The sequence below is a fragment of the Somniosus microcephalus genome, chromosome 23 (genome assembly GCF_052327205.1).
Source record: "Somniosus microcephalus isolate GS21.2 chromosome 23, FLI_Smic_1.0, whole genome shotgun sequence".
In the NCBI taxonomy this organism is placed as follows: domain Eukaryota; kingdom Metazoa; phylum Chordata; class Chondrichthyes; order Squaliformes; family Somniosidae; genus Somniosus; species Somniosus microcephalus.
In genome coordinates this window covers 5,685,199-5,711,484 of record NC_141009.1, presented here as the reverse complement: position 1 = coordinate 5,711,484, position 26,286 = coordinate 5,685,199, and the positions used below count along the sequence as shown (strand labels likewise).

Here is a 26,286-nt window from a genome sequence, read left to right as displayed (position 1 = left end):
AATACCACTAAAAAACATTATCTGGTCATTTATCTCATTGCTGTTTGTGGGATCTTGCTGTGCACAAATTGGCTGCTGCGTTTCCTACATTACAACAGCGACTGCACTTCAAAAGCACTTCATTGGCTCTGAAGCACTTTGGGATGCGTTGAGGCCTTAAAAAGTGCTACCTAAATGAAATCTCTTTCTTCAGTGAGCCCTGTGTGGGACCATGAGTCTGGCGCTGGCTGCAGAGTACAACCGTCTGGTTGGAGTTACGTTCCCTGTAGCCGGGGTGTCGGTTTCGCACTTGCCTCTTTTTCTGCTCACCCTCCACGGGTGTTTGTTCAGTTCAAAAAACAAATGCTTGCGGGGAAAGCTGTTGTGGGGACTGTTCCTTCCAATGTTACATTCTATATATTAGTCGGACACTAATCTGCAATCTTTATTTTTATAGCTTTTCTCTATTTGTTCCCCCCCACCTATTTGTTCCCCTCCTGGCTTTGGCTCCTTGATGGGGTCTTGGTTCCCCGTTGGCTTCTGGTCGCTTGTCCAAGTGACAATGTGAGCCTAGATGCTGAGTGTTGGCAGGCTGTTTGATCAGACAGACACTTCCAGCCCTGTATAGTAAGCAGGAGTGGGACCGGGACCCCAGGTCAAGTTTCCTCTCTCTAAAGCTAATTGCAATGCCCCTCCCATCACCCCAGCTGAGAGGACTGACTCAACATACAGCAGAGATTTCTTCGCTGCTTTTATAGTGCTGATCAAGGAGAGGCGTGCTAGTACTGGAAAATGGAACACCTTACATTTCAGGCACCTATAGCACAGGAGGAGGCCGTTTGGCCTATCGCACCTGTACTGGCTCTTTGAAAGAGCTCTCCAATTAGTCCCACTCACCTGCAAATTTTTCCTTTTCAAGTATTTCTCCAATTGCCTTTTTGAAGATTAGTATTGAATCTGCTTCCACCACCCTTTCAGGCAGTGCATTCCAGGTCGCAGCGACCTACATGCCAGTATCAAGCATTCCCAGATCCATTTTATACAATGTAAAGTTACCAAACTCTGCCCTGACAATGTGCACCAATCCCAGGTACCCCCTTCCGTTTTTCCATTACCCACATGAGCCATTCTTGATTGAGATTCCCAATTATGGAATTGGATTGGGACTGTCCAAAGTAATTTCACATAGGACCCTTGCAGTAAGCAGAGAGACAACATTCATCTCGCCAGCCTGGGCTGGATTCGAAGCCAGATTCCCGAGGCGATAGGCCAGTTACTGAACCCACCGTATCACCCCACCCCGTGGAACTTCCTGATCTCCATGGCTTAGCAACTTGCTGCCTTAGCTGAGACATTAGCAGGGTAAACGTTTCATAGTTTTATTACCCAATTCTTAGATGTTTATGGTGCCACCTCACTGGTGTAATTTATGTAAAAGTAATTCCACTGATGGGGATTGGTGGGGCCTGGAGTTGCTGATGGGGATTGGTGGGGCCTGGAGTTGCTGATGAGAATAGGTGGCGGACTGGGTTATTATCAGATTAGGATGGGAGCTGAGGGTTATTTTGATCAGGGTCTCTTTGAATCCTGCAACTCTCTCTGCTGTGATTTGCAAACTTTGTAAATTGATTTAAATCTAATCAGAAATTCCAAACGGATCAATAACACTTGGCTTACCTACTCTATTACTGTGCATGCTGTGATTTAAAAAAAAATTAAACTCCTATCCCTAACGTTTCATGTGGTGTTTCTTTAAATCACAAAAGGAATTACAGAACTAAAGATGTTATAAAGAAGAAAATGTAAAGCATGGCTTATTTCTCCAAATGCGTTTCTTTCACTCAATTTCAGGAGCATATTTTAAAGATGCGAGTTTCAAAATTGGGATCCTTTTGAAAGTCAGATATTTATATAGACGATTATCGCACTGTCACGTAGCCTCCTGAAACTCCCTGTCCAGACTCACGTGGCCACTTGGGACAGTTGTTGCTTGGGGAAACTTGAGCACGATTCGCCGCGTTTTGGAGAGGAAACAATTCGGGGAAAGATGGAACGTGAGGTCCTGTGGTGTAGGTTGAAATGTCACCGTACTCGGTTTCTGCCACTCATGGAAATTCACGGCACAGAAGGAGGCCATTCGGCCCATCTTGGCTATGCCTCTAGAGGGATCCTCCCATATACCTGGCTCACTGAAGACCCCTACTGGCTGTAATTCAGTACTGCATTGCAGTTCTATACTGGACAATGCCGTGTGATACCCACAAACGTGCCACTCCTTTTACTGCTGTCTTTGTGAACGTTGTACGCACTTTGCATACACAATGAGCGTTTGTACTGGAGAACTACTGGTGCTGGTGGAGGTGTCTCCCAGTAGAAGTTGGTGCTTTCAGGAGAAGAGGGGAAAGTAGTACTTGGGGGTCAGCTGTGGCTCAGTGGGTAGCACTCTTGCCCCTGAGTCAGAAGGTTGTGGGTCTAAGTCCCACTCCAGAACTTGAGCCCATAATCCAGGCTGACACTCCAGTGCAGTACCGAGGGAGTGCTGCACTGTCAGAGGTGCCGTCTTTTGGATGAGATGTTAAACCGAGGCCTTGTCTGCCCTCTCGGGTGGACATAAAAGGTTCTATGGCACTATTTGAAGAAAAGCAGGGGAGTTCTCCCCGGTGTCCTGGCCAGTACTTATTCCTCACTCACCACCACCAAAACATATTACCTGGTCATTTATCTCATTGCTGTTTGTGGGAGCTTGCTGTGCACAAATTGGTTGCCGTGACTACACTTCAAAAGTAATTAATTGGATGACGTCCTGAGGATGCGAAAGGCGCTTAATAAATGCAAACTTCTTTAAATGATGACCTTATTGTGTTTCTGTGAGACGTAAAACAAAGAAGTTTAAGCAAAGTGGCTTTGTGCTACCCGTACAGTTCATTTGGAAGATGCACTGGATTTTAAATATCAGGAAATATTCTCAAACTGGGTGCTCTAGTGGAGACTCCCACGCCCCGTAATCAGTAAAAGTTAAACCGTGCTCCCCTGACGGCTCAGCAGCTTTATCCAGTGAGTCGCTGAGTCCCACAGATCGGGAAGCTCCTATAATCGAACCCTGGTTTGTGCTGTGTCCGCTCCTTTCAGCCAGGGTAATGATCAGGGTGCTGCTATTGGTCTCTGTGCCTCTCCGTTAGGGAGGGGATAATCAGCCAGGGTTCCTGATCCTGTTTGTTATTCATTGACCCCTGTGTGTGGACAATGGCTTAGGACAGGATCAGGCTTGGCTGAGAGGTTCCCTGCAGTCAGATAGCCTGCAATCATGCTCTGCTTGCATGTGAATATTGGCTATTTGTGCACTGGAGGACCCCCAGTGCCTGTGAAATCATGCCCCAGTAAGGGAGAGGGAAGACATTTAGCAAGGAAAGAAAATAAAATTAAAATGTAACTTAAAAAAAAAACATTGTGTGTGTTCACGCCCCTAAATGTTGTACCTGAATGGGTGATGCATTCCATGTCACAGTATTGGGCCCTTGTGTGCTCACACTTGCATGGACAGAACAGGCTTTCTAGTCTCTTATTGGACAGACCCACAAAGTGTAAGCATCTTCTAGAATCATAACTTGAAAGCACTTGACTCGTACAGATGTAGTTTTGCGGGGCAGTAGTTTGAAGCAACACCCCAGGCATCATGTTTTGTAATTAGCATTTAAGGGGAAGCTGGATAAACATGAGGGAGAAAGGAATAGAAGGTTATGCTGATGGGGTGAGATGAAGTAGGGTGGGAGGAGGCTCGTGTGGAGCATAAACACCAGCATGGATCATTTGGGCCGAAGGGCCTGTTTCTGTGCTGTGATTTCTATGTATTCTCTAACGTATTGTGATAAATTCTAAAACGCTCTTTATTTGATACCGTCTAAAGTCCATCTTCTCACAACTGAGGCTGTCTCCGGGGCTGAAGAAGGTGCTTTTTGCAACAGCTTTGGGTACCGTGGCCTTGGCTCTCACAGCCCACCAGCTGAAGAGGCGACGGCGGAGGAAAAAGCAAGATGCAGAGAAACGCAAGGAGCCCCAGCTCCCTGCACTGGGGAGACTCCCACCCTTAAAGAGAGGTAAAGAAGCCATTTGTTTGCCCTTTCTATTTTTAAAAAAAAAAGAAAAATTCTCCATTTCTCTCCAGAAGGGGCCTACTCTCGCTGTGGGCACAGGTACCAGTGGTGCAGGCCTAAGGGGCTGACTCTCACTGTGAGCACAGGTACCAGTGGTGCAGACCTAAGGGGCTGACTCTCACTGTGGGCACGGGTACCAGTGGTGCAGACCTAAGGGGCTGACTCTCTCGCTGTGGGCACAGGTACCAGTGGTGCAGGCCTAAGGGGCTGACTCTCACTGTGGGCACAGGTACTAGTGGTGCAGGCCTAAGGGGCTGACTCTCACTGGGCACGGGTACCAGTGGTGCAGACCTAAGGGGCTGACTCTCACTGTGGGCACAGGTACCAGTGGTGCAGGCCTAAGGGGCTGACTCTCGCTGTGGGCACAGGTACCAGTGGTGCAGGCCTAAGGGGCTGACTCTCACTGTGGGCACAGGTACCAGTGGTGCAGGCCTAAGGGGCTGACTCTCACTGTGGGCACAGGTACCAGTGGTGCAGGCCTAAGGGGCTGACTCTCGCTGTGGGCACAGGTACCAGTGGTGCAGGCCTAAGGGGTTGACTCTTGCTGTGGGCACGGGTACCAGTGGTGCAGGCCTAAGGGGCTGACTCTCGCTGTGGGCACGGGTACCAGTGGTGCAGGCCTAAGGGGCTGACTCTCGCTGTGGGCACGGGTACCAGTGGTGCAGGCCTAAGGGGCTGATTCTCGCTGTGGGCACGGGTACCAGTGGTGCAGGCCTAAGGGGCTGACTCTCGCTGTGGGCATGGGTACCAGTGGTGCAGGCCTAAGGGGCTGACTCTCGCTGTGGGCACAGGTACCAGTGGGGCAGGCCCAAAGGGACTATTCTTGCTGATCCCAGACAGTGAACGTCAGCAGGGTATTCAACTGTGAAGACCTGATCCCATTCTCATCCAAAAATTCACTCATGCACATCACTGCAGGAGACACTGAAAAGCAATCAGGATCAGGAAGCCTGGCTGATTTTCCGCTCTGGATCCTAGGGGTGCTCGGGATCCTCCTGGGTCTGCATGCTATTGCCCCATTTACTTTTCAGGGTTCCTTCCGTTGTCCAGAGGCAACCCTGTAAAGTTAACGTAACGAAAACAGTGCTGTGGAGGCAAACTAAAGCTCTCCTTGACGGGGGGCTTTGGCCTCCTACCTCCGACTCCTATGGCCACCTTCAGCTACAATAAACCGTGCCTACCACTGGCATCAAGGTTGGGCCTGTTGTAAGGTATTTGTTTTAACTCTCTTGCATCTTTAGGGTGACCAGAGGTGAGATCAAGACTATAAATTTTTCCAAATAATGGTTTTATTAACATTAAAGCACAATGGGTTTACAGATAAAGATGCATACAACCTGTAAGTCAGTGGTACAACTCGAAACTGGCCAATTCTTCTGCTTCGTGGACACTGGAAGATTAATAATCCATCGACATCCTGCGACGTGTTCTTCTGGTCTGTCTGGTACACTGTGCCTTACTTTCACTTTAGAATGGCTGCTCTTATACCATTCTTGCTGATCTTTCTCGTAACTTTCCACTCTCTCTCTCGCCCATGGTTACACAGACTGATGCTACAAAACCACACCCAGTGTTGAGACAATTCTCACTGTCTTCTCAAGGCCTCCTTATCTGGAGTTCTTCTAGACAGTCTGCATAACACTTTGGTCAAGCTTCCCAGCATGCCGCCTTGAATGGGCAGTTTAACAGTTCTTTTTAACCAAACTCAGCTCCTTTTTAGCAGGTAATTCAGGTAAAGTCCAAAAATCCTTCACTGGCTTTATAGGACTGGCTTGGCCCCCTCCCCTCACCTTGTGTCTTTACCATTGCTTGGTGTGCAGTTGAGCACATCCTAGTGCTTGGTGTTAACCTGGCAATCCTGAGGGGAGCTTGCCCGTTCACAACTGCGGCCGATGCATGACATGGAATGGCAGAAATTTAAATGGGAAGCGGGGACAGAACCACAATAAAGAGGGGAAAAAAGGAAGTCTTGGCTTCAACTGGGCAATGTGAAGAAAGGGGGGGGGGTGGAGGGGAGGGGGTGGTGTTCTGATCTCGGCTCAGGAATGAGGCACCGAGTGGAGACAAGGAACTTCCCTGCCCCATCCCTGGATTATCCTTGAGCTCGAAGATATGATGTGCAGAGTCCTGAGAGAATGACTTAATCAGGGAGTGGGGCATGAACGGAGGCCTGAAAGGAAGATGAAATCGAGAAAAGAAGAAAATCTTGTTGTGGAAGAAATGAATTGTTTTATAGACTCTTGTGTATGCGCACACTTCCTGATTTTTGGTCACGCTTTTATGTCAACATTTAACATTGAAACTGGCTATATATAAACTTTAAGCATGGAAATCCTGTATGTAAACAATTGCCTGTAACATTGTAATTGCAGGTGTTGGCGATAGATGGTGCTGTGGAGAAAACTTCTGAAGTCTCTCTCTCTTGACTCTTCTTGCACACGTCAAAAAAATTCAATTGACTGTGGGCAAATGGACTGTTCAGTTTTAAATCATTAGATAATCTGGGCAGGTACCAGCTACACCATGACTTGTTGTGAAATTAGGTTCAATAAATCTAGTGGGTTGGTACCAGAAAAATGACCTGTGAAATCTGCCGGATTGTTGTAAAAACCCAGCTGGTTCACTAATGTCCTTCAGTGAAGGGGACCTGATGTCCTTATCCAGTCTGGCCCATGTGACTCCAATTCTCACTGCCCTGTGGTTGCCTCTTAATGCCCTCGGGGTAACTAGGGTTGGTGGTGATGCTGCCTTGCCATTGTTGCCCACTTGCGAGCATACGAAAATGATGGGCAGGAAAACACCAATGATGCTCGGAGCATCACGACCAGACACTTGCTACCCAATGTTCCTTTTCATTTTTTGGGGGGCTCTGCAAGCCATTCAAATTTCCACGCGTGCGCGGTTTTTCCCATTGTGAAGCTGGCAAGCGGCCTGCGCGGGACCTCCAGAGCGCTGCGTGGTTGCGCAGCGTAAAGGGAACATTGTTGTTCTCTCTTTCCACCCCCACCAGCAGCCATGTAATCTTCTGGGAGAGGCAAAAAAAAGACAAGGCTAATTAGGGGGGAAAAACTCTGCCGAATTTCTCTCCAACCCCCTCAGACAATCGAAACCAGTTCACGAGATCAGATCCCAGGAACAAATTAAAAAGAACTATAGGAATATCACCCCCCACACACTCTGGTGAAAACCTGTGTGTTTTGTCACCAGTGATGCTTTTGATTTAGTTCATAAATGCACCCAATGCAGTCAGCTGCCCCTCTGCAGTTTGTCTGTGATGTCGAGCAGCAGGTTTTATTTCCTTCCGTCCCCCTTATTCCTCCCGTGTTGTGATGAGAAGCCTGTGTCCCCCAAGCAGCCATTACCGAATGTGTCTGAAATCTCTCCTCTTCCTTACAGCACCCCCTCCTAAAAGAGTGCAGAGCCCGGGGAGTAAGAGCAACGATACTCTCAGCGCAGTCTCCTCCAGCGTGCTCGGCCGGCGATCCAGCTCTTCCCATAGCCTGACGTCGGTAAGGAGCATTCAAACCATGTTGTTTATCACTCTGTCTCTCCTGCATGAGAAAATTTGCAGGGCTATGGGGAAAGAGCCGGGGAATGGGACTAATTGGAGAGCTCTTTCAAAGAGCTGGCACAGGCACGATAGGCCAAATGGCCTCCTTCTGTGTTTTATGATGCTATGTCCATTTTTAATGAGTCGTTCAGTCCAATCCTGTTCTTGCTTGGTGTACACATGCACAGATTTGGTCCTGATACCAGTGATCCCTGCTAGCATTCTGGCTATTTTCCTCGCACCCCCCCAAAAGGACATGGCCATTGAATTCAATCGTAGATGTTCCGGCTGAAATCAACAATCAGTACAAACTGCGGATTACGTCTGAGATCGTCCTGTGTTGTGTGGCTCAGTACCACACAGGACGGTGCTTTAACCCACCGAACCCCTGGGGAGCTATGGGTTCTGTTTTCTAAATTCCCTTCAGAGGTACTCACCAGCATCTGTGCTGTAACTCGCACATCGAGCGTGCAGGAGGCCCTGTGCTTGTGCTTGTGCCCCCTCCCCGCCCCAGTAGTGTGTAACAATGGTATAGTCATCAGTCCAGTCACTAATCAGTCGTGGCTCAGTGGGTAGCACTTTCACCTCTGAGTCAGAAGGTTGTGGATTCTAGCCCCACTACATAGACTTGAGCACATAATCCAGGCTGACACTCCAGTGCTGCACTGTCGGAGGTGCCATCTTTCGAATGAGACATTAAATCCTGTCTGCCCCCTCGGGTGGACGTAAAAGACCCCATGGCACTATTGGAAGAAGAGCAGGGGCGTTCTCCCCCGGTGTCCTGGCCAATATTTATCCCTCAACCAACATCATTAGAACAGGTGATCTGGTCATTATCCCATTGCTGTTTGTGGGAACTTGCTGTGCGCAAATTGGCTGCTGCATTTCCTACATTACAACAGTGACTACACTCTTAATTTGCTGGAAAGTGCTTTGGGACGTCTTGAGGTTGTGAAAGATGCTGTATAAATGCAAGTCTTTTTTTTTAGTCTGAACTGTGCTTGTGTTTCTTTTCATTAAATGATTACTGAAAGATACGACCAGCGAACTCGCCGAGTCCCGCAGGCTCGCCAGTCGAACCATGGGAAGCGGAAGCCGTTCGGGAAGAGAATGTGACGACAGAGGATTCCAATGCTGAGAACCTATACGTTATTGGTAGGAAGCTTTTATAATACTGTGCTTTCATTATAGTCTTATACTACTTGCCTGCACGTGGATCGGTGGGGCGGATGCAATGCCCGATGGGGTAGAGAGGAGTGCACTTACCCACAGAGCCAGTGTACAACTGCCCCTATGGGTGGGGTTTGCTAGTTCTGTATTAAAGGATGAAATTTGGATTAGAAGTGGAGGAAGGAAAACCTGGGAGAGAAAACCTACTCGGCACGAGCCTTTTCTAATTTTTGGATCCTATTAAAAACCTCAGTTTGGTTGTCCAGCACAGAAGCGATGGATGAGGTAAGTTTGTATTATCGTCTGTGAGTGGAAGGTAGTAACCATATGGCCACTAGTTCATCGACTCATACAGCACTGAAGGAGGCCATTCTGCCCATCGTGCCTGTGCTAGCTCTTTAAAAGAGCTATCCAATTAGTCTCACTCCCCCTGCACATTTTCTCCCTTCAAGTATTTATCCCATTTCCTTTTGAAAGTTACTATTGAATCTGCTTCCATCACTCTCTCATGCAGTGCATTCCAGATCGTAACAACTCGCTGTGTAAAGTAATTTCTCCTCATCTCCCCTCTGGCACTTTTGACATTTACCTTAAATCTGTGTCCTCTGGTTACTGACCTTCCTACCAGTGGAAACAGTTTCTCCTTATTTACTTATCAAAACTCTTCATAATTTTAAACACCTCTCTTAAATTTCCCCTTCACCTTCTCTGCACTAAGGAAAACAATCCCAGCTTCTCCAGTCTCTCCATGTAACTGAAGTCCCTCATCCAAGGTACCATTCTAGTAAATCTACTCTGTACCCTCTCCAAGGCCTTGACATCCTTCCTAAAGTATGGTGCCCAGAATTGGACACAATACTCCAGCCGAGGCTTAACCAGTGATTTATAAAGGATTAATGAACTGAATAGTTAATGCAGCTATTCAGTTAATTGAGAAAAAACACAAGAAAATGGAGAGGCTGCAAGTAGCAGGAGGGGTTTAAAGCACGTTGTTGGGGCAGAATAGATGGATCATGGTTCTGCATTTACCCTGGGCTACACCTGACCTCAATCAGCTGGATTGCCTGTTTGGAGACGAGGTGCTCCTGTTCTTTGCTCCCTGGCCAATGGGGAAAGAGACTGGGGAGGTGAGTCAATTATGCCACTTTTGCTTGCATCGGCAGAAGCCAAGGAACGGATTGCCCTGAGGTCAGGAGCGAATTGGGAGAGGGGGATTTAAAATCGCAAATGTTATGATTTCAAACCATGCTTGAATTTGCGATGGTAATGCTAGTTTTTGTTTTTAGGGTTCCCAAGTGTTTCGTTTTGTAAAACTAGAGGCCATCAATATAAGATAGTCACCAATAAATCTAATAGGGAATTCAGGAGAAACTTCTTTACCCAGAGAGTGGTGAGAATGTGGAACTCGCTGCCACAGGGAGTGGTTGAGGCGAATAGTGTAGATACATTGAAGGGGAAGTTAGATAAACACACGAGGGAGAAAGGAATAGAAGGTTATGCTGATCGGGTGAGAGGAAGAGGGTGGGAGGAGGCTCGTGTGGAGCATAAACACCGACGTAGACCTGATGGGCTGAATGGCCTGTTTCTGTGCTTGTACATTCTGTGTAATTCTATGTAATTCCATTTAATGATTAGGGATGGAGTTGTTTGAAGAAGCTTTGCAAAAGTGGGAACTCGCCCTGACCCAACGACAGAGGAGTGGCTCTGAAACTGAAAAAAAGAATTGTCTGATGAACCTGGGAGCGAGCGGCGGGACTGGGGACAGCTGTGAGGTACACCATACACCGAGCAGAGACGTGGACTGTGTAAAGCAGTGGTCCCTTCCCCATGACTGGGGGAGCATCCGTGTTGCGGTTGCAAAATGGCTTTATTGGCCTGTCGCGACGAGCCGAACCTTTGGCAAAGTAACGATGTAACTGCAGCAAGTGTGTTTCTGTGTGAAAGTGGGGTCAAAAACATTGCTGCCTCTTCCAGCCCCTTATCAAACTGGCTGTCCTGAACGGTTTAGACAAATACTTGGCTTGTACAGGAAACTCTCTATTAACCGGCAAAATTCTCACTCCGAAAACAACACCTCAATAACCGGCAATGTTGCCGAGTCCGAGTCTCCCGCGGTGGCCGAGTTAGTCAGTGGGGGTAGTTCTCCAAACCGACACTACTCGGCTTCTTGGCACTGTCAGAAGTCGGAACACCTCAATAACAGGAGTCTGACTCTCCCGCGCTGCCGGTAGTCTCTTCTGATCCGCCATTTTACAGGGGTACTGTGTGTCTCCCACGCTGCTGGTAGTCATTGCATTGCATTACCCTCAACTGGCAGTACTGTACTTAATCAAGCATCTTCCACCGTCCATTTAACACAACATTCTGTAGGGGAATACCCAATTACTGTATGCTGCACATTTCTTGATTTTTTTATTTTTCTTTGTTAAAAATAGCATCGGTAGATAACCCTCTCCGTCATCCGGAATTTTTGATCAACCGGCAACACGTCGGTGCCGGATACCAAAGAGTTTCCTGTACATTGAGTTTAAGGTCCTTGTGTGTTGGGATTTTCCTGTCGTGCTGTTTTGCACAGTGCCTGGAGAAGCGATAATGAATGGGCAGTGAGGTGGGGACAGGCAGTATTCATATATCTGGGGTCATAACCTTGCTACTGACAAGAAACACGTGTCAAACTCTGTCAACACACAGTTGAAACTATGAAATAGAATCATAGAAATTTAAGGCACAGAAGGAGGCCATTCAGCCCATTGTGTCTGTGCTGGCCGACAAAGAGCGATCCAGCCTAATCCCACTTTCCAGCTCTCTGGTCTGTAGCCTTGTAGTGCCCGAGTACATTGAGAAGGGCAGGAAGAGGTGCATAAAAGTATAAGGAGCCTAGATAGAGTGGCTAGGAAGGACCTATTTCCCTTAGCAGAGAGGTCAATAACCAGGGCGCATAGATTTAAAGTAATTGGTGGAAGGATTAGAGAGGAGTTGAGGAGAACTTTTTTCACCCAGAGGGTGGTGGGGGTCTGGAACTCACAGCCTGAAAGTGTGGTAGAGGCAGAAACCCTCATCGCATTTCAAAAGCACAGGAAACTTTCGATTTACCGGCACCTAAATAACCGGAAATCTCTGTTAACCGGCAAAATTCAGGAGTCGGTTTAGCTAAGTTTTACTTCATATTAGTGGCCGTTCCAGGATTTGTGGCTGTGTAACTGAGGTTCCTGCACCTGTTGCTAAGCAACAGGGACACCTAGATCTTGTGGCCGGGGTTCCTGCACCTGTTGCTAAGCAACAGGGACGCCTGGATCTTGTGGCCGGGGGTTCCTGCACCTGTTGCTAAGCAACAGGGACACCTAGATCTTGTGGCCGGGGTTCCTGCACCTGTTGCTAAGCAACAGGGACACCTAGATCTTGTGGCCGGCGTTCCTGCACCTGTTGCTAAGCAACAGGGAAGCCTGGATTTGTTGCTGTGTACGGAGCTCTCGTACCTTTTACTATACCTCTCTGTAATCTGGACTTTTTGATAAACCGGCACCACGCCGGTCCCGTCGGTGCCGGATAAAAAAGAGTTTCCTGTACTTGGATATGCGCTTGAAGTGCAGTAACCTACAATGCTATGGAGCAAGAGCTGGAAAGTGGGATTAGGCTGGAGAGCTCTTTTTCAGGCGGCACAGACACGATGGGCCGAATAGCCTCCTCCTGTGCTGTAAATCTCTATGAATCTATGAAGAGAGATGTCCGTTTTTTAGCAGGAGTCACTGGATAGGGAACCCCAACTGATTCCTCCCTGTCTAACCTAGGGTTGCTGAGGCCAATTGTAACACCCTACCACTGACCGAGCCAAGATCAGCTGGGACCTGCTGGTCTGTCTGTCTCAGCGACTCACCGGGTGAGCTGAAATGAGGGATCCTAGAGAACTTGCTTCATCCTCAGCCTTCGCTGAGTTAGCTGGTCTTGGCTGGGGTGACTATAGGACCCCTACATTTGGGCTCAGTGGCGCTTGTAGATTAGCATTGTGGGGAGGGGAAAAGAGGAAATTGAGTTTAGGATGAACTGAACAACGAGCAGAACCCCTCAACTGCAAATAATTAAACAGGCATCGAGGAACAAGGAGTTTTCACAGAAGCTGGAAGCCCTGCTGCACCGAGCTTATCGACTACAGGAAGAGTTTGGGGAGACCGTACCTTCAAATAGCCTGCTGGCTGATTTTGGTAAGTTCTGATTCTTAAGCTGGGGAAGAGAGCTCTTTGTGCACAGTTTTGGTCTCCTTGTCTGAGGAAGGATATACTAACCTTAGAGGCAGTGCAATGAAGGTTCATTAGATTGATCCCTGGGATGAGCGGGTTGTTCCTGTGAGGAGAGATTGAGTAGATTGGGTCTGTACTCTCTGGAGTTTAGAAGAATGAGAGGTGATCTCATTGAAACATAAGATTCTGAGGGGAATTGACAGGGTAGATGCTGAGAGGTTGTTTCCCTTGGCTGGAGAGTCTAGAACCAGGGGGCATAGTCTCAGGATAAGTGGTCAGTCATTTAAGACTGAGATGAGGAGAAATTTCTTCATTCAGAGGGCTGTGAATCTTTATAATTCTCTAACCCAAAGGGCTGTAGATGTTGAGTATATTTAAGGCTGAGAGAGATAGATTTTTGGACTCGAAGGGATATGGGGATAGGGCGGGAAAGTGGAGTTGAGGTCGAAGATCAGCCATGATCCTATTGCAGGCTCGAGGGGCCGTATGGCCTACTCCTGCTCCTAATTATATTCTTTTGTTCTTTTATATTGTAAACAGGTTTGTGTAGTTACTGCTGATTTTCAACCTGAGTTACTCAGTAGAGTTTCATGGGAGAAAAACCTTTTTTTTTGTTATTGCCCAGAGTGTGTTGGGGCTCTGGCCCTTCCCTACGGAGAGGATTCCGGGAGATACTATCTCGATGACGATGCCAGTGTGACCTCCGATGACTCGTTTTTTTCAGCGGCAGAGGTGAGCTTTATCTAAGTCGTATCGACTCTAAAATTCGGCTTAGGTTCCGTCCTGTTGAGCTCTTTGAATTTACAGTGGGCTTACGACTGCCTGGTTTTGGAGCCATCTTTTTTCTGTTCCTCCTTCCCTCCCCGTTTTCTCCCCCATCTCATGAAAGTGCTGACTTGCGTTGGTGGGTACCGGTACACGGGCACCAGTCACTCTCGTACCTCGTCTACGCGGCCATTTTTCATGAGGGGGTCCCAGGCATTTAAGCTATTCTACGATGGGGAGGCATCGCAGTGGAGCCCGATCCTTTTCGACCCCGATGCCCCCACACATGCATCTTCTGCGCAGTGGTCAGGATTAGGAGTCCCTCCTTAGCTCAGGGATGTTGATGCTAATTGTAGCACCCAAACTGCTGCAATGGCTGAGGTCCTGGTATGTAAGGGGCGATGCTATACCAGTCGGTGTCTGTACCCACTGAGCCAGCAGGGTAGTCCCGACACTTCATTTTTTTGAAGTATGCTGTCCAGAAATTATAGAAATGTAAACTGGTTTTTGAATCTCAGCAAGGATCTCAGCCGGCCTCCCATCTTCCACCCTTCGTAACCTTCAGCTCGTTCAAAACTCTGCTGCCCGTGTCCTAACTTGCACCAAGTCCTGTTCACCCATCACCTCTGTGCTCGCTGACCTCTGGTCTGGCAACGCCTCGATTTTAAAATTCTCACCCTCCTGTTCAAATCCCTTCATGGCCTCGCCCCTCTCCCTAGCGCTCTCAGGTCCTGCAGCTGTAGAACCCTCTGAGATCGCTGCATTCCTCCAATTCTGGCCTCTTGTCTACACCCCACTCCCTTCACCCCACCATTGGCGGCCGTGCCTTCAGCTGTTTCAGCCCTAACCTCTGGAATTCCATCCCTAAACCTCTCCACCTCTCTCTCCTCCTTTAAGATGTTCCTTATAACCTATCTCTTTGACCGAACTTTTGGTCACCTGTCCAAATACCTCTTTATGTGGCTGTGTGTCACAGTTTGTCTGATTTACGCTCCTGTGAAGTGCCTTGGGGGGATGTTTTACAATATTAAAGGTGCTGTATAAATATGAAAGTTTTAATTGTTTTAATAAAAAGGGATTCAGCTTCTATTGTATTCAGTCCAATCTTTTGCAGTTCGGTGTCGAAGGTTTCACTTGCAGAAGCACCGATAATGGGCCAGAAATTCGGGTCGGAGGCTTCCCGCGGGTGCAAGCCCCCGACCTGCACTTAGCTAGTGCGCCGGCCGTTGAGCTGTGGGCCCGCGTGGGATTCCGATCCTGGGCCTGCTCCAGCTGCCGGCGCGCAGTGCTCACGTATCCCAGGGGCGCAGTTAGTTCGAAGCGTTCCCTGGGATCACGTGGGCCATGGGGAGCCAATCGGAGCAGGGAATCCCTATTCATAGATTTGACAGGAAGACCTCTCAAATCTATGAATAGAAATCGGCCCCAAAACTTCAAATAAATTTTTTAAAAAAAACATCACATTTTTAAAATAACTATAAATTACACACAATAACTATTTTAAACAATAATTTAAATTTTTGAAAAATTTAATTACAGTTTTTAACCGGGCTAAAAATAAACTTATCTTTCTTTAAAGTATTTAAAAGTAATAAACCTGTGGAAAAAATGTTTTAATTTTACTTAATTCACCACTTACCTTATTAAAAGCAGACCTTGCGACTGCTTTTTAAAAGCGTAGCTGCTGGAGACTTACCCTCCCGGAGAAACCTGGGGGGAAAAAAAAAACCCGGAAGTTCCAGGCGTACGCGCTGCCTCTCCGGCGCACGCGTTCGACCTGTGAACCCCTTTCAAGGGAATGGAAGTTCCAGTTTCCCGTGCATGCACGAAACCGGCACTTTTGTTGGCCCTACGCGTGAGTACCCAGCGCGTACTCACCCGTGGTGACCCGAATTTCCGGCCCAATGACTTTGGTTGCTGAATCTATCGAAGATTCTCTGGAGGGTCATTCAGGTCTGCAAGGCTTTCAACATCGTTGCTCTGTTGCTATCTTCAAAGGCTTTTTCAGCAACACATGATATGGTCTGTTTCATCCACTCGCCAATCATAACAACTCGCTGTGTTTAAAAAAAAAAAAAAAAAAAAAAAAAAAATTCTCCCCCCCCCCCCCCAGTTTCTTTTGCCAATTATCTTAAATCTGTGTCCTCTCGTTACCGACCCTCCCACCAGTGGAAACAGTTTCTCCTTATTTACTCTTATCAAAACCCTTCATAATTTTGAACACCTCTATCAAATCTCTCCTTAACCATCTCTACTTCAGAGTTTGGTCACATTCAGGTAAAGGAATGTGAGGAGTGTTGTTGGCAGAAGCTGAAGCTTGTTTTCCTTGCAGATCACCAGACATGGCTGCTATGCTCGAGAATTTTACATAGGCTCGGGAATCTCCCCAAAGAGCTTTTATGAGCTACTAATTGTTTGGTGGAATCTAGTTTAACAGAATACCAGCCAAACGTTCCTTTCTGAAATAACACCAAGGTCATGGCATGTCTTCGTTTTCCCTCCATAAAGCTTCTTCCGCAACGCCACTGCCTGCGGCTAACTGAACAGTTTCACCAGGTTTAATGTTTGACGCAATTACTATTTCCCTTTTCCCTTCTTGAAAAAGCAGTGTCTCAGCAGTTCCTGTGTCAGCTATTTCGACTCCATCATAGCTTGCAGCAGTGGACAAGTCTGCTGGATGTGATTGACTGTTTTCTGGCCACCCAGTGCCTAACAACCATTGCCCGGCCAATGTGCTTGGCACTTTGGAAGATTGATGGGAGATGGAATCTATCATGGCTTTGTGAAATTGCAAGGTTTGATGATGCATAGAATAATCGGGATCAGTCAGAAAATCTAATCCTGCGTTGCCTTCCTCTTCCTATATTTAAAAAGGAGATAGATAAATTTCTAGACACCAAAGGCATCAAGGGGTATGGGGAGAGAGTGGGAATATGGTATTGAGATAGAGGATCAGCCACGATCATATTGAATGGCGGAGCAGGCTCGAAGGGCCGAATGGCCGATTCCTGCTCCTATGTTTCTATGTTCTCACACCAATTTGAGAAATTTGTACGGTGTGTTTGGGACCATTTCAGCCACCCTGTCCAGAGGGATATCATTGACTGAATTGAAAGCCAAGCCGCCACGAGCTTTTCATATCATTTTGCAGGGCTATAGATGTGCGCAACAGTCCGTCTTTCGGATGAGACTTTAAACTGAAGCACGGTCTGCCCTCTCTGGTGGATGTGAAAGATCCCAGAACACTCTGCGAAGAAGAGCAGGGGAGTTCCCCCTGGTGTCCTGGCCAACTGCACTAAAAACCAGATTACCTGGTCATTTATCTCCTTGCTGTTTGTGGGACCTTGCTGTGCGCAAATTTACTTGCCATGTTTCCGACATTACAACAGTGACAACACTTAAAAAGTACTTCATTGGCTGTAATGTGCTTTGAGACGTTCCGAGGTTGTGGAAGGCGCTATGTAAATGCAAGTTGCTGCTTGTGTGGCCTTGCTATGTACAAATTGTCTGCCACATTTGCCTACATAAAAACAGAAGCAGCTTGGAACATTCTGAGGATGCAAAGGATTATTTATAAATTCTTTGTTTTATGTTAATAAATCTAATAAGGAATTCAGGAGAAACTTCTTCACCCAGAGAGTGGTTAGAATGTGGAACTCATTACCACAGGGAGTAGTTGAGGCGAATAACATTTAAGGCGAAGCTGGATAAACACATGAGGGGGAAAGGAATAGAAGATTACGCTGCTGGGGTGAGATAGGAATAGAAGATTACGCTGCTGGGGTGAGATAGGAATAGAAGATTACGCTGCTGGGGTGAGATAGGAATAGAAGATTACGCTGCTGGGGTGAGATGGGAATAGAAGATTACGCTGCTGGGGTGAGATGGGAATAGAAGATTACGCTGCTGGGGTGAGATGGGAATAGAAGATTACGCTGCTGGGGTGAGATGGGAATAGAAGATTACGCTGCTGGGGTGAGATGGGAATAGAAGATTACGCTGCTGGGGTGAGATGTAGAGGGGTGGAAGGAGGCTCGTGGAGCATAAACGCCAGCATAGGCCAGTTGGGCCGAATGGCTTGTTTCCGTGCTGTAAGTACTATGTAAGTTCTTTATCTTTTGACACTGCAGATTGAGAATCTGATTTATTTGTTGCGTTGGTTTGTGTGGGAGCAGCTCTTCAGCTGGAGTGTCGATCACACTGTAACGAGACTTTGAATGGAAGCCAGTTGCGCTTTGTCCGGATTAGGTGGTGGTTGGATAACTTGCAGCAACCTCATCATTACTGCGCTCCTCAGGTCTGAATTTAGCTAGGAAGGACTAGCAAATGCAGCATGATTTATGGGAATAAATTTCTGCTATAATTAGAAGAAGGTTGCCTAAATTGTTGCCTGTTCTGTTTGCAGTCTGTTCATAGAAACATAGAAAAATAGGAGCAGGAGTAGGCCATTCGATATGATCATGGCTGATCCTCTATCTCAATACCATATTCCCGCTCTCTCTCCCCATACCCCTTGATGCCTTTTGTGTCTAGAAATCTATCTATCTCCTTCTTAAATATATTCGGTGACTTGGCCTCCACAGCCTTCTGTGGTGGAGAATTCCACAGGTTCACCACCCTCTGAGTGAAAACATTTCTGCTCATCTCAGTCCTAAATGTCCTACCCTGTATCCTGAGACTGTGACCCCTCGTTCTAGACCCCCCAGCCAGAGGAAACATCCCCCCTGCATCCAGCCTGTCTAGCCCTGTCAGGATTTTATACGTTTCAATGAGATCCCCTCTCATTCTTCTAAACTCTAGTGAATACAGGCCTAGTCGACCCAATCTCTCCTCATACGACAGTCCTGCCATCCCAGGAATCAGTCTGGTGAACCTCCGCTGCACTCCCTCTATGGCAAGTACATCATTTCTTAGGTAAGGAGACCAAAACTACACACAGTACTCCAGGTGTGGTCTCACCAAGGCCCTGTATAACTGTAGTAAGACATCCTTGCTACTGTACTCAAATCCTCTTGCAATGAAGGCCAACATACCATTTGCCTTCCTAACTGCTTGCTGCACCTGCATGTTTGCTTTCAGTGACTGGTGTACAAGGACACCCAGATCTCTTTGTACATCAGCAGCTGTTTCCGCACTGAAACTGGTAACATGAATGGGTACCGCCCTTTTACTTTAATGGTTTTGTTTTCAGCAAGTGGTACAAGTGATCGGTCACATCATTGAACTCCACTTTGGCCTTTTAGGCTATGTTTATACTATCATAGTACCAGTCGTGGCTCAGTGGGTAGCACTCTGAGTCAGAAGTTTGTGGGTTCAAGTCCCACTCCAGAGACTTGAGCACAGAAAATCTAGGCTGACACTCCAGTGCAGTACTGAGAGAGTGCTGCACTGTCGGAGGTGCCCCCATGCCCCAATTTCTCTTGCCTTCTCTCTTGTGCTACACTTCAGGTATGTAGCCCAAATGGCCAGTCCCCATGTTTGAACCTGGGCACTTCGTGTTGGTTCTCTGTTCAACTGCGGGAGAGCATTGCAGCTGATCCTGAGCCCGATATCCACATGTCTAAAAGGGGTTAAGAGGGTTAAATTATGAGGACAGGTTGCATAGACGTGGCTTGTACTCGCTTGAGTATAGAGGATTATGGGGTGATCTAATTGAAGTGTTTTAGATGATTGAAGGGTTCGATAGAGAGAAATTATTTCCTCTGGTGAGGGGAGTCCAGAACAAGAGGGCATAACCTTAACATTAGAGCCAGGCCATTCCGGGGTGATGCCAGGAAGCACTTCTTCACACAAAGGTTAGTGGAAATCTGGAACTCCACCCCCCCCCCCCCCCCCCCAATAAGCTGTAGATGCTGGAGGTCAATTGAAAATTTCAAAATTAAGATTGATAGATTTTTGGTAGGTAAGGGTATTGAGGGTTACGGAATCTAGGAGGGTAAATGGAGTTGAGATACAGATCAGCCATCATCGAATTGAATGGCGGAACTGGCTCAAGGGGCTTTAATGGCCTGCTCCTGTTCCTATATCCAATTTCAGCTTTTACTGATGGCGATCAGCAGCTGGAACCCTGGCGCAAACAGCAACAACGTGTATTTATATAGCACCTTTAACATGTGAAGCGCCTTGGGACATTTTACTAAGAGCTATTATCAAACAAAAGTTGACACCGAGCCACATGAGATATTAGGACAAAGAGATCAAAGAGGTCGGTTTTAAGGAGCGTCTAAAAGGAGGAGAGGGAGGCGGAGAGGTTTAGGGCGGGAATTCCAGAGCTTAGAGTTGAGGCAGCTGAAGGCACGGCCGCCAATGATGGAGCGATGCGCATCTCCGATTTTCAATCGGTCAGAATTGGAGGAGGGCATAGATTTAAATCTAATTGGTAGGAGGTTTAGAAGGGATTTGAGGGGAAATTTCTTCACCGAGAGGGTGATGGGGGTCTGGAACTCACTGTGCTGTAAATTTCTATGATTCATTGATCTCGGAGGGTTGTGGGACTGGAGGAGGTTACAGAGGTAGGGAGGGGTTTGAAAACAAAGATGAGAATTTTAAAATTCGGCCGTTGGCAGACCGGGAGCCAGTGTAGGTCAGCAAGCACTGGTGGCGATGGGCGAACGGGACTTGGTGCGAGTTAGAATACGGGTCAGCAGAGTTTTGGTGAGCTCCTGCTTACAGAGAGTGCAAGGCGGGAGGCCGGCCAGGCATCCGGTGGAATAGTCGAGTTGGGAGAGAATTGTAGTATTCCAGTTGCCACTGACCAAGGATTGAACTTGGGACATTCTCGTCTGTATGGCTGAATTCGACGGTTACCCAATAGGCCATTGGGGGACTTTACAAGGGACTTCCAACGAGGAAAAAAAACCTGCCTAAAATAGATCCTGCCGCTGTAAGCAGAGTGCGAGAACAGCCAGTGCCCCCTCTTGCATGTTCGGTCTGCCAGAAGCTTCCAGGTTAGATTCAAGTTACAATGCTGTCGATTCCACTGGTCAGCAGTGGACATAGAAGGACATGCCGAGGAAGAGGAATGTTGACTCGGGACTTGTGTCCTATTGCAACCTTTAAGCCACCATATGTCCCGTGTGAAAGAGATTTAAATATCTCAGGCTTTTTTATCTGCAGCGATTCGATTCCTTATCATTCGACGGGGAGAGATTTCACCCGTCCAGACCGTCCGCTTTATACGAAGAAGCTATGAGGATCGTTCGAGATGACCAGGTCTCCTGCCGATCATTCAGGTGCGTGGCCAACTCCTTTGTTGTCCGTCTTCAGTCTCCTTGCCTCTTCCTCCTCCTCCTCCTGCTGCTGCTCTGAGTGGATCCTCCAGCAGGGGTACAGCTCTAGGGGTGATGTCGACAGCCCTCCGGTGCCCTGTGATAGTGTGAGTTAGACAGTGAATGCCGGCAGGCTATTCGACTATTGGGGGCGGGGGGGTGCGTGCGATACAGGAGCCAAGCTCCATCCTGTCCACGCCCACACATTTTTCCAAGAGGAGTCACTAGGTAGTTATTGTGAACGGGAATCCTGGCTGATTTTCTCCGAGCTCGGGATTCTCCTTGTTTTCATATCCCTTTGTGGCCTCAGCCCCTCCCTATCTCTACAATCTCCTCCAGCCCTACACCCCTCCGAGAACTCTGCGTTCCTTCAATTCTGGCCTCTTGTGCATACCGATTTCCTTCGCCCCACCATTGGTGGCTGTACCTTCAGCTACCTAAGTCCCAAACTCTGGAATTCCCTCCCTAAATCTCTCCGTCTCTCTACCTCTCAAGACTCCCCTTAAAGCCTACATCTTCCTGTCCTAATATCTCCTTATGTGGCTTTGTCAAATTTTGTCTGATTTGCATTCCTGTGAAGCGCCTTGGGATGTTTTACTACGTTAAAGGACCTGTATAAATGCAATTTGTTGTTAACTGAGGCGAGTTGTTGGACCCAAAGGGCTCTCCCAGCTGCGAGCACAGCCCGGAGATGGAACCGTCCGTCGATCTGTGCAAGATTCATCTTTTTTTCTAGTCGCTGACAGTAAAGTTGATGGCCATCTTGCGTGTTTCAGAACTGAGCTCCTGGAATGCTATAACGATGAGGACTTCTTGGCGAAACTACACTGTGTGCGTCAGGCATTCGAGGTAAACCTGTTGATGAGGCTGCTCAATGGGTGAAGGAGACAAGTGCTGTAGTGATTTGTGAGTGTTGAGCATGTGCTAGGGGGAGTTTCCCACTACATAACTGTGTGTAAAATGCGTTTATCTCTATTCTCACGGTGACTGTGAAGGAGTAGACTGGTTGGGGGGGGGGGGGGGCGGTTGGGGGGGGGGGGGGGGGCGGTGGGGGGGCTTGTTCTGTGAATTTTTTGTTTCCCTCCATGCTGCACATTCCTGATCCTGTTCCTGGGCTCGCTTCTCTGGGGCAAGGGGCCAAGTACCTGCTTTCTTTTGCTGCAAGACAGAAAAGAGAAGGCCGAGAGGTGACCTAATAGAGGTTTTAATATTATGAAGGGTTTCAATAGGGTAGACGTAGAGAAAATGTTTTCACTTGTGCGGGAATCCAAAACTAGGGGCCATAAATATAGACAGTCACTAATAAATCCAATAGGGAATTCAGGAGAAACTTCTTTACCCAGAGTGGTGAGAATATGGAACTCGCTACCACAGGAAGTGGTTGAGGCGAATGTAGCATAGATGTATTTAAGGGGAAGCTAGATAAGCACATGAGGGAGAAAGGAATGGGTTATGCTGATGGGGTGAGATGAAGAGGGTGGGAGGAGGCTCGTGTGGAGCATAAACACCAGCATAGACCAGTTGTGCCGAATGGCCTGTTTCTGTGCTATAAACTCTGTGTAAAATAATTGAGGGAAGCGTCGCGGTCGGCATGCTTGTCTCCACCTGGCTGGTTACAGGGGAATGGGAATTCCAATTCCCATTTATTTCTGATTAGGGACAGTGGGGGAAGTATTATAAAGAAATTTCAGTCCAACACAGGATACAAGAACTAGGGACAGGGCTTAAAGATAAGGAAGTGGAAAGAAAACAGGAAATTCAGCTAACTTTTTTTTGCAAATGGTTGGTAGATGTGTGGAGTATATTATCAGCAGCGATGATGGAATAGAGGGCCATGGCTGAGTTAAAAAAGGAATGGGTGAATTCCTGTTTGGGGGTGGAAGGACACAGGTCTATTAGTTCTAGAGTCACAGTATGGCCTGATGGATCAATGGTCTACTGTTGCCCAAAACATTACCGTGTTACTATCAACGTTCCCACTGAGGTGTGCGGCCGCACATCGATCGGGAGTTCCCGCGCAGGCCGCTCTCCAGCTGTTGCCGCTGGAAAATTTAAAGGGACTGTGCACGGGGGAAAAAAAAATTAGCGGGAACATTGGTTACTACATAATCTGTGCTACAAAGAGCTGGGGAGATGATAAGCCGACGATCCTCCTCCCAATTACTATCCAGTGACCTCTTTTAAATGTCTGCAGTTTTCAAGTGAGGTTGGGTGGGTGGGATGGGGGCAGGCGGGAGTTGGATTTGGCTGTGATGCCTTCTGTGGTGGACTAGCCTATTGCCACTCAAAGGGCTTCTGGTACCGGTGGAACTACACCCCACCGTCAGTCAGTGGCTTCAGGTGAGGAGGCAAGAAATCTAAAGACATGAACACGCTCCATTGTAATGAGGGAGACGAGGAGGACCAGGGAGGAAAGTAGCTTTCATTAAAGAGTAAATTTCCCTCCCCATACTAGTTGAGGGATGGAGAAAGATGAATTAGTAAGGCAATTATTTATATCTGATGCTTTCCTCTCTGGGCTCCAGGCACGGTCTGTAGCTGCTCCTTTCTCTGTGTGTTAGATGGTGGTGTTAGCGGGGTGGGATCGGACCTCATGCACTGTGGGGACCGTGTGTTGTTTCCATTTCTAATAAAGGCTTACTGTTGTCACAGACACTGCTGCAGGATGAAGCAAACAGGCTATACTTCAGTGAAGTTGGGAAGCAGATGATCACAGGACTGATGTCCACTGCAGGAAAGGTAAAACACTCACTGCCCACCCCCCCCCCCCCCCCACCCCAAACATACTGTAATTCAGAACTGTGTGGTTATAAGTAGAGAGCAGGGGTATACACCAAATATAAGATTATCATATCACCACTTGAGCACATAATATCGGCTGACACTCCAGTGCAGTACTGAGGGCGTCGCTGCATTACATCCTTCAGAGGAGGGGGCTGATAGTCTGTGGGTATTGGGAAAATGCAAGCACACTGCTCAAGATTTCCTGATGTGCATGGCTGGAAAATCGGCCCCAAAACATTTAACTGTTGAGGTGGAACTTGCATTGATTGTTTTATTTTTATATTCATTCACGGGATGTGAGTGTCGCTGACAAGCCAGCATTTATTGCCCATCCCTAATTGCCCTTGAGAAGCTGGTGGGGTGAGCTGCCATTTCAGAGGGCAGTTAAGAGTCGACCACATAGCTGTGGGTCTGGAGTCACATATAGGACAGATTTCCTTCCTTAAAGGACATTAGTGAACCAGATGGGTTTTTATGACAATCCACTAGTTTTGTGGTCACCATTACTGATGCTAGCTTTTATTTTATTCCAGATTTATTTAATTAACTGAATTTAAATTCCCCAGCTGCCATGGTGGGATTTGAACTCATGTCTCCGGTTCATTCGTCCAGGCCTCTGGATTGCTAGTCCAGTAACATTGCCACCGTACTCTCATTTGTTGCTGTGTCATCATTTGTTGTCTGTGGAATTAAGCAGCGTTAACACTTTATTTCATTAAGTGTTTCTCAGTTTGTCTTTAAAACAATTGGAGAACTGCACGTAAGGGCACGTGCGAAAGACACAATATCCAGATCAGATCACAAGGGGGGTGATTCCTATTGTTACACCCCTGGGTTACACTATTGTATAGCAAGATATTGGGCTGTGTGGGCGCACTCCTGAACGTAAGATGCTCAGACCGTTTACAACAGTCCAAAAGAATATCTAAAAGAATATTTAAGGCAGACCCAAAGCTTGTAACGGGATGCCACTGTCTGCTTCAGTTTCTCTTGGCTAGGGAGGAGAAAAATCAGCCAGGGCACCTGACCACTATCCACTGATTGTTGGAAAATGCAGTGCGTATGGGCGTAAGGGATGGGCAGAATGCGCCCCCCCTGCCCTGGGCTCACTGTGTCTAGGCTCTAAAGTGTAGAATGGCCAGTTGGGTGAGGTACTTTAAGGCACCTGGTATCTATGGAACCGTAATCCAGCGGGAAACAACATCTTCAGCAGGGGAGATAGAATCATACAGCACAGAAGGAGGCCATTCGGCCCATTGTGCCTGTGCCAGTGCTTTGAAAAAGCTATCCAATTACGCCCACTCCCCTGATCTTTCCCCAGAGCTCAACAAATGTTTCCGTTTCAGTTATTTATCCACTTCCCTTTTGAAAGTTACTATTGAATCTGCTTCCACCGCCCTTTTAAGGCAGCGCATTCCAGATCACAACAACTCGCTGCTTTTGAAAAAAAATTCTCCCCTCTGTTTCTGTTGCCAATTATCTTAAATCTGTGTCCTCTGCTCATCGACCCTCATGCCAGTGGAAACAGTTTCTTTATCAAAACCCATCATAACACCTTCAGCAGGGTAGGTGAGGAAATTGGAAGATGATAATGTTGTGGGCTGGGATTTTCCACTTTTGTGCCCACCAGTCTGTGATTTCCAGCCATTATAGTGAAATGGATGGAAAATCGCAGGTTGGCGAGCACAGAGACGGCTAATTCCTCCATTCCCGGTGGATCCATCCCGTTGCGAAGACGGAAGAACCCAGTCTGATGACCAAGTGACTCTGTACTCTAAATCCGTGGAGGCACTCGCTGCTCAACTTCCTGCCATGTTGGGTCGAACGGTGATGGTGGCAGAGTTAGACTGGTTGAAGAAAGAGGTGAAGGAACAGTGGCAAAATCTGATCTTCCCATTGCTACAATGCAAGAAAAATCTCATATTTTCTTTTCCTCTTCTCTCTTCACCTCTTACAGAATGTAAATCGATTCCATGAGACCTACAAAGAAATGCTGCACTATGCAGCAAGAGAAGAAACCTGGGAGACGACGGAGAGAGAGCTGGACGGACGAGGGGTAGGTCCAGAGATCTTTTAAGCAGCTGCTTGGGAAGGGTCGGAAGTGAATTTTCATTGTTTTGTTGACATTTTTATTAAATTATTGGCGCTGTTCATTTTAGAACACATTAATGCCCATCAAAATAAATGTATTCCACTGAGGCAAACTGTACTGCGGTGAACTTTGAAGTGGGAACCATGTAATATTTAAGCACATTTGTATCTGTTGCTGTAGGAATAGTCAAATATTTATTCACAGGTACAAAGAATAATCCGATCTGATCTACTTGAAATCCTTGCCATCTGAAATCATGTTTTTATCGACTTACCCAAGTTACGTATTTCAG

General features: G+C 47.4%; 1 protein-coding gene across 1 annotated transcript in view; it reads left to right on the top strand.

Annotated features, from left to right (window-relative positions):
- miga2 (mitoguardin 2) overlaps positions 1–26,286 on the top strand; it is a 71,214-nt gene that overhangs the window by 21,969 nt on the left and 22,959 nt on the right. Inside the window, exons 4-13 of the mRNA XM_085965260.1 lie at positions 3,884–4,073; positions 7,527–7,639; positions 8,715–8,835; positions 10,486–10,622; positions 12,935–13,049; positions 13,711–13,817; positions 20,967–21,082; positions 21,895–21,967; positions 23,771–23,857; positions 25,860–25,958. Coding sequence (XP_085821386.1) covers positions 3,884–4,073; positions 7,527–7,639; positions 8,715–8,835; positions 10,486–10,622; positions 12,935–13,049; positions 13,711–13,817; positions 20,967–21,082; positions 21,895–21,967; positions 23,771–23,857; positions 25,860–25,958 — 1,158 coding nt within the window. The remainder of the gene's footprint in view (positions 1–3,883; positions 4,074–7,526; positions 7,640–8,714; positions 8,836–10,485; positions 10,623–12,934; positions 13,050–13,710; positions 13,818–20,966; positions 21,083–21,894; positions 21,968–23,770; positions 23,858–25,859; positions 25,959–26,286) is intronic.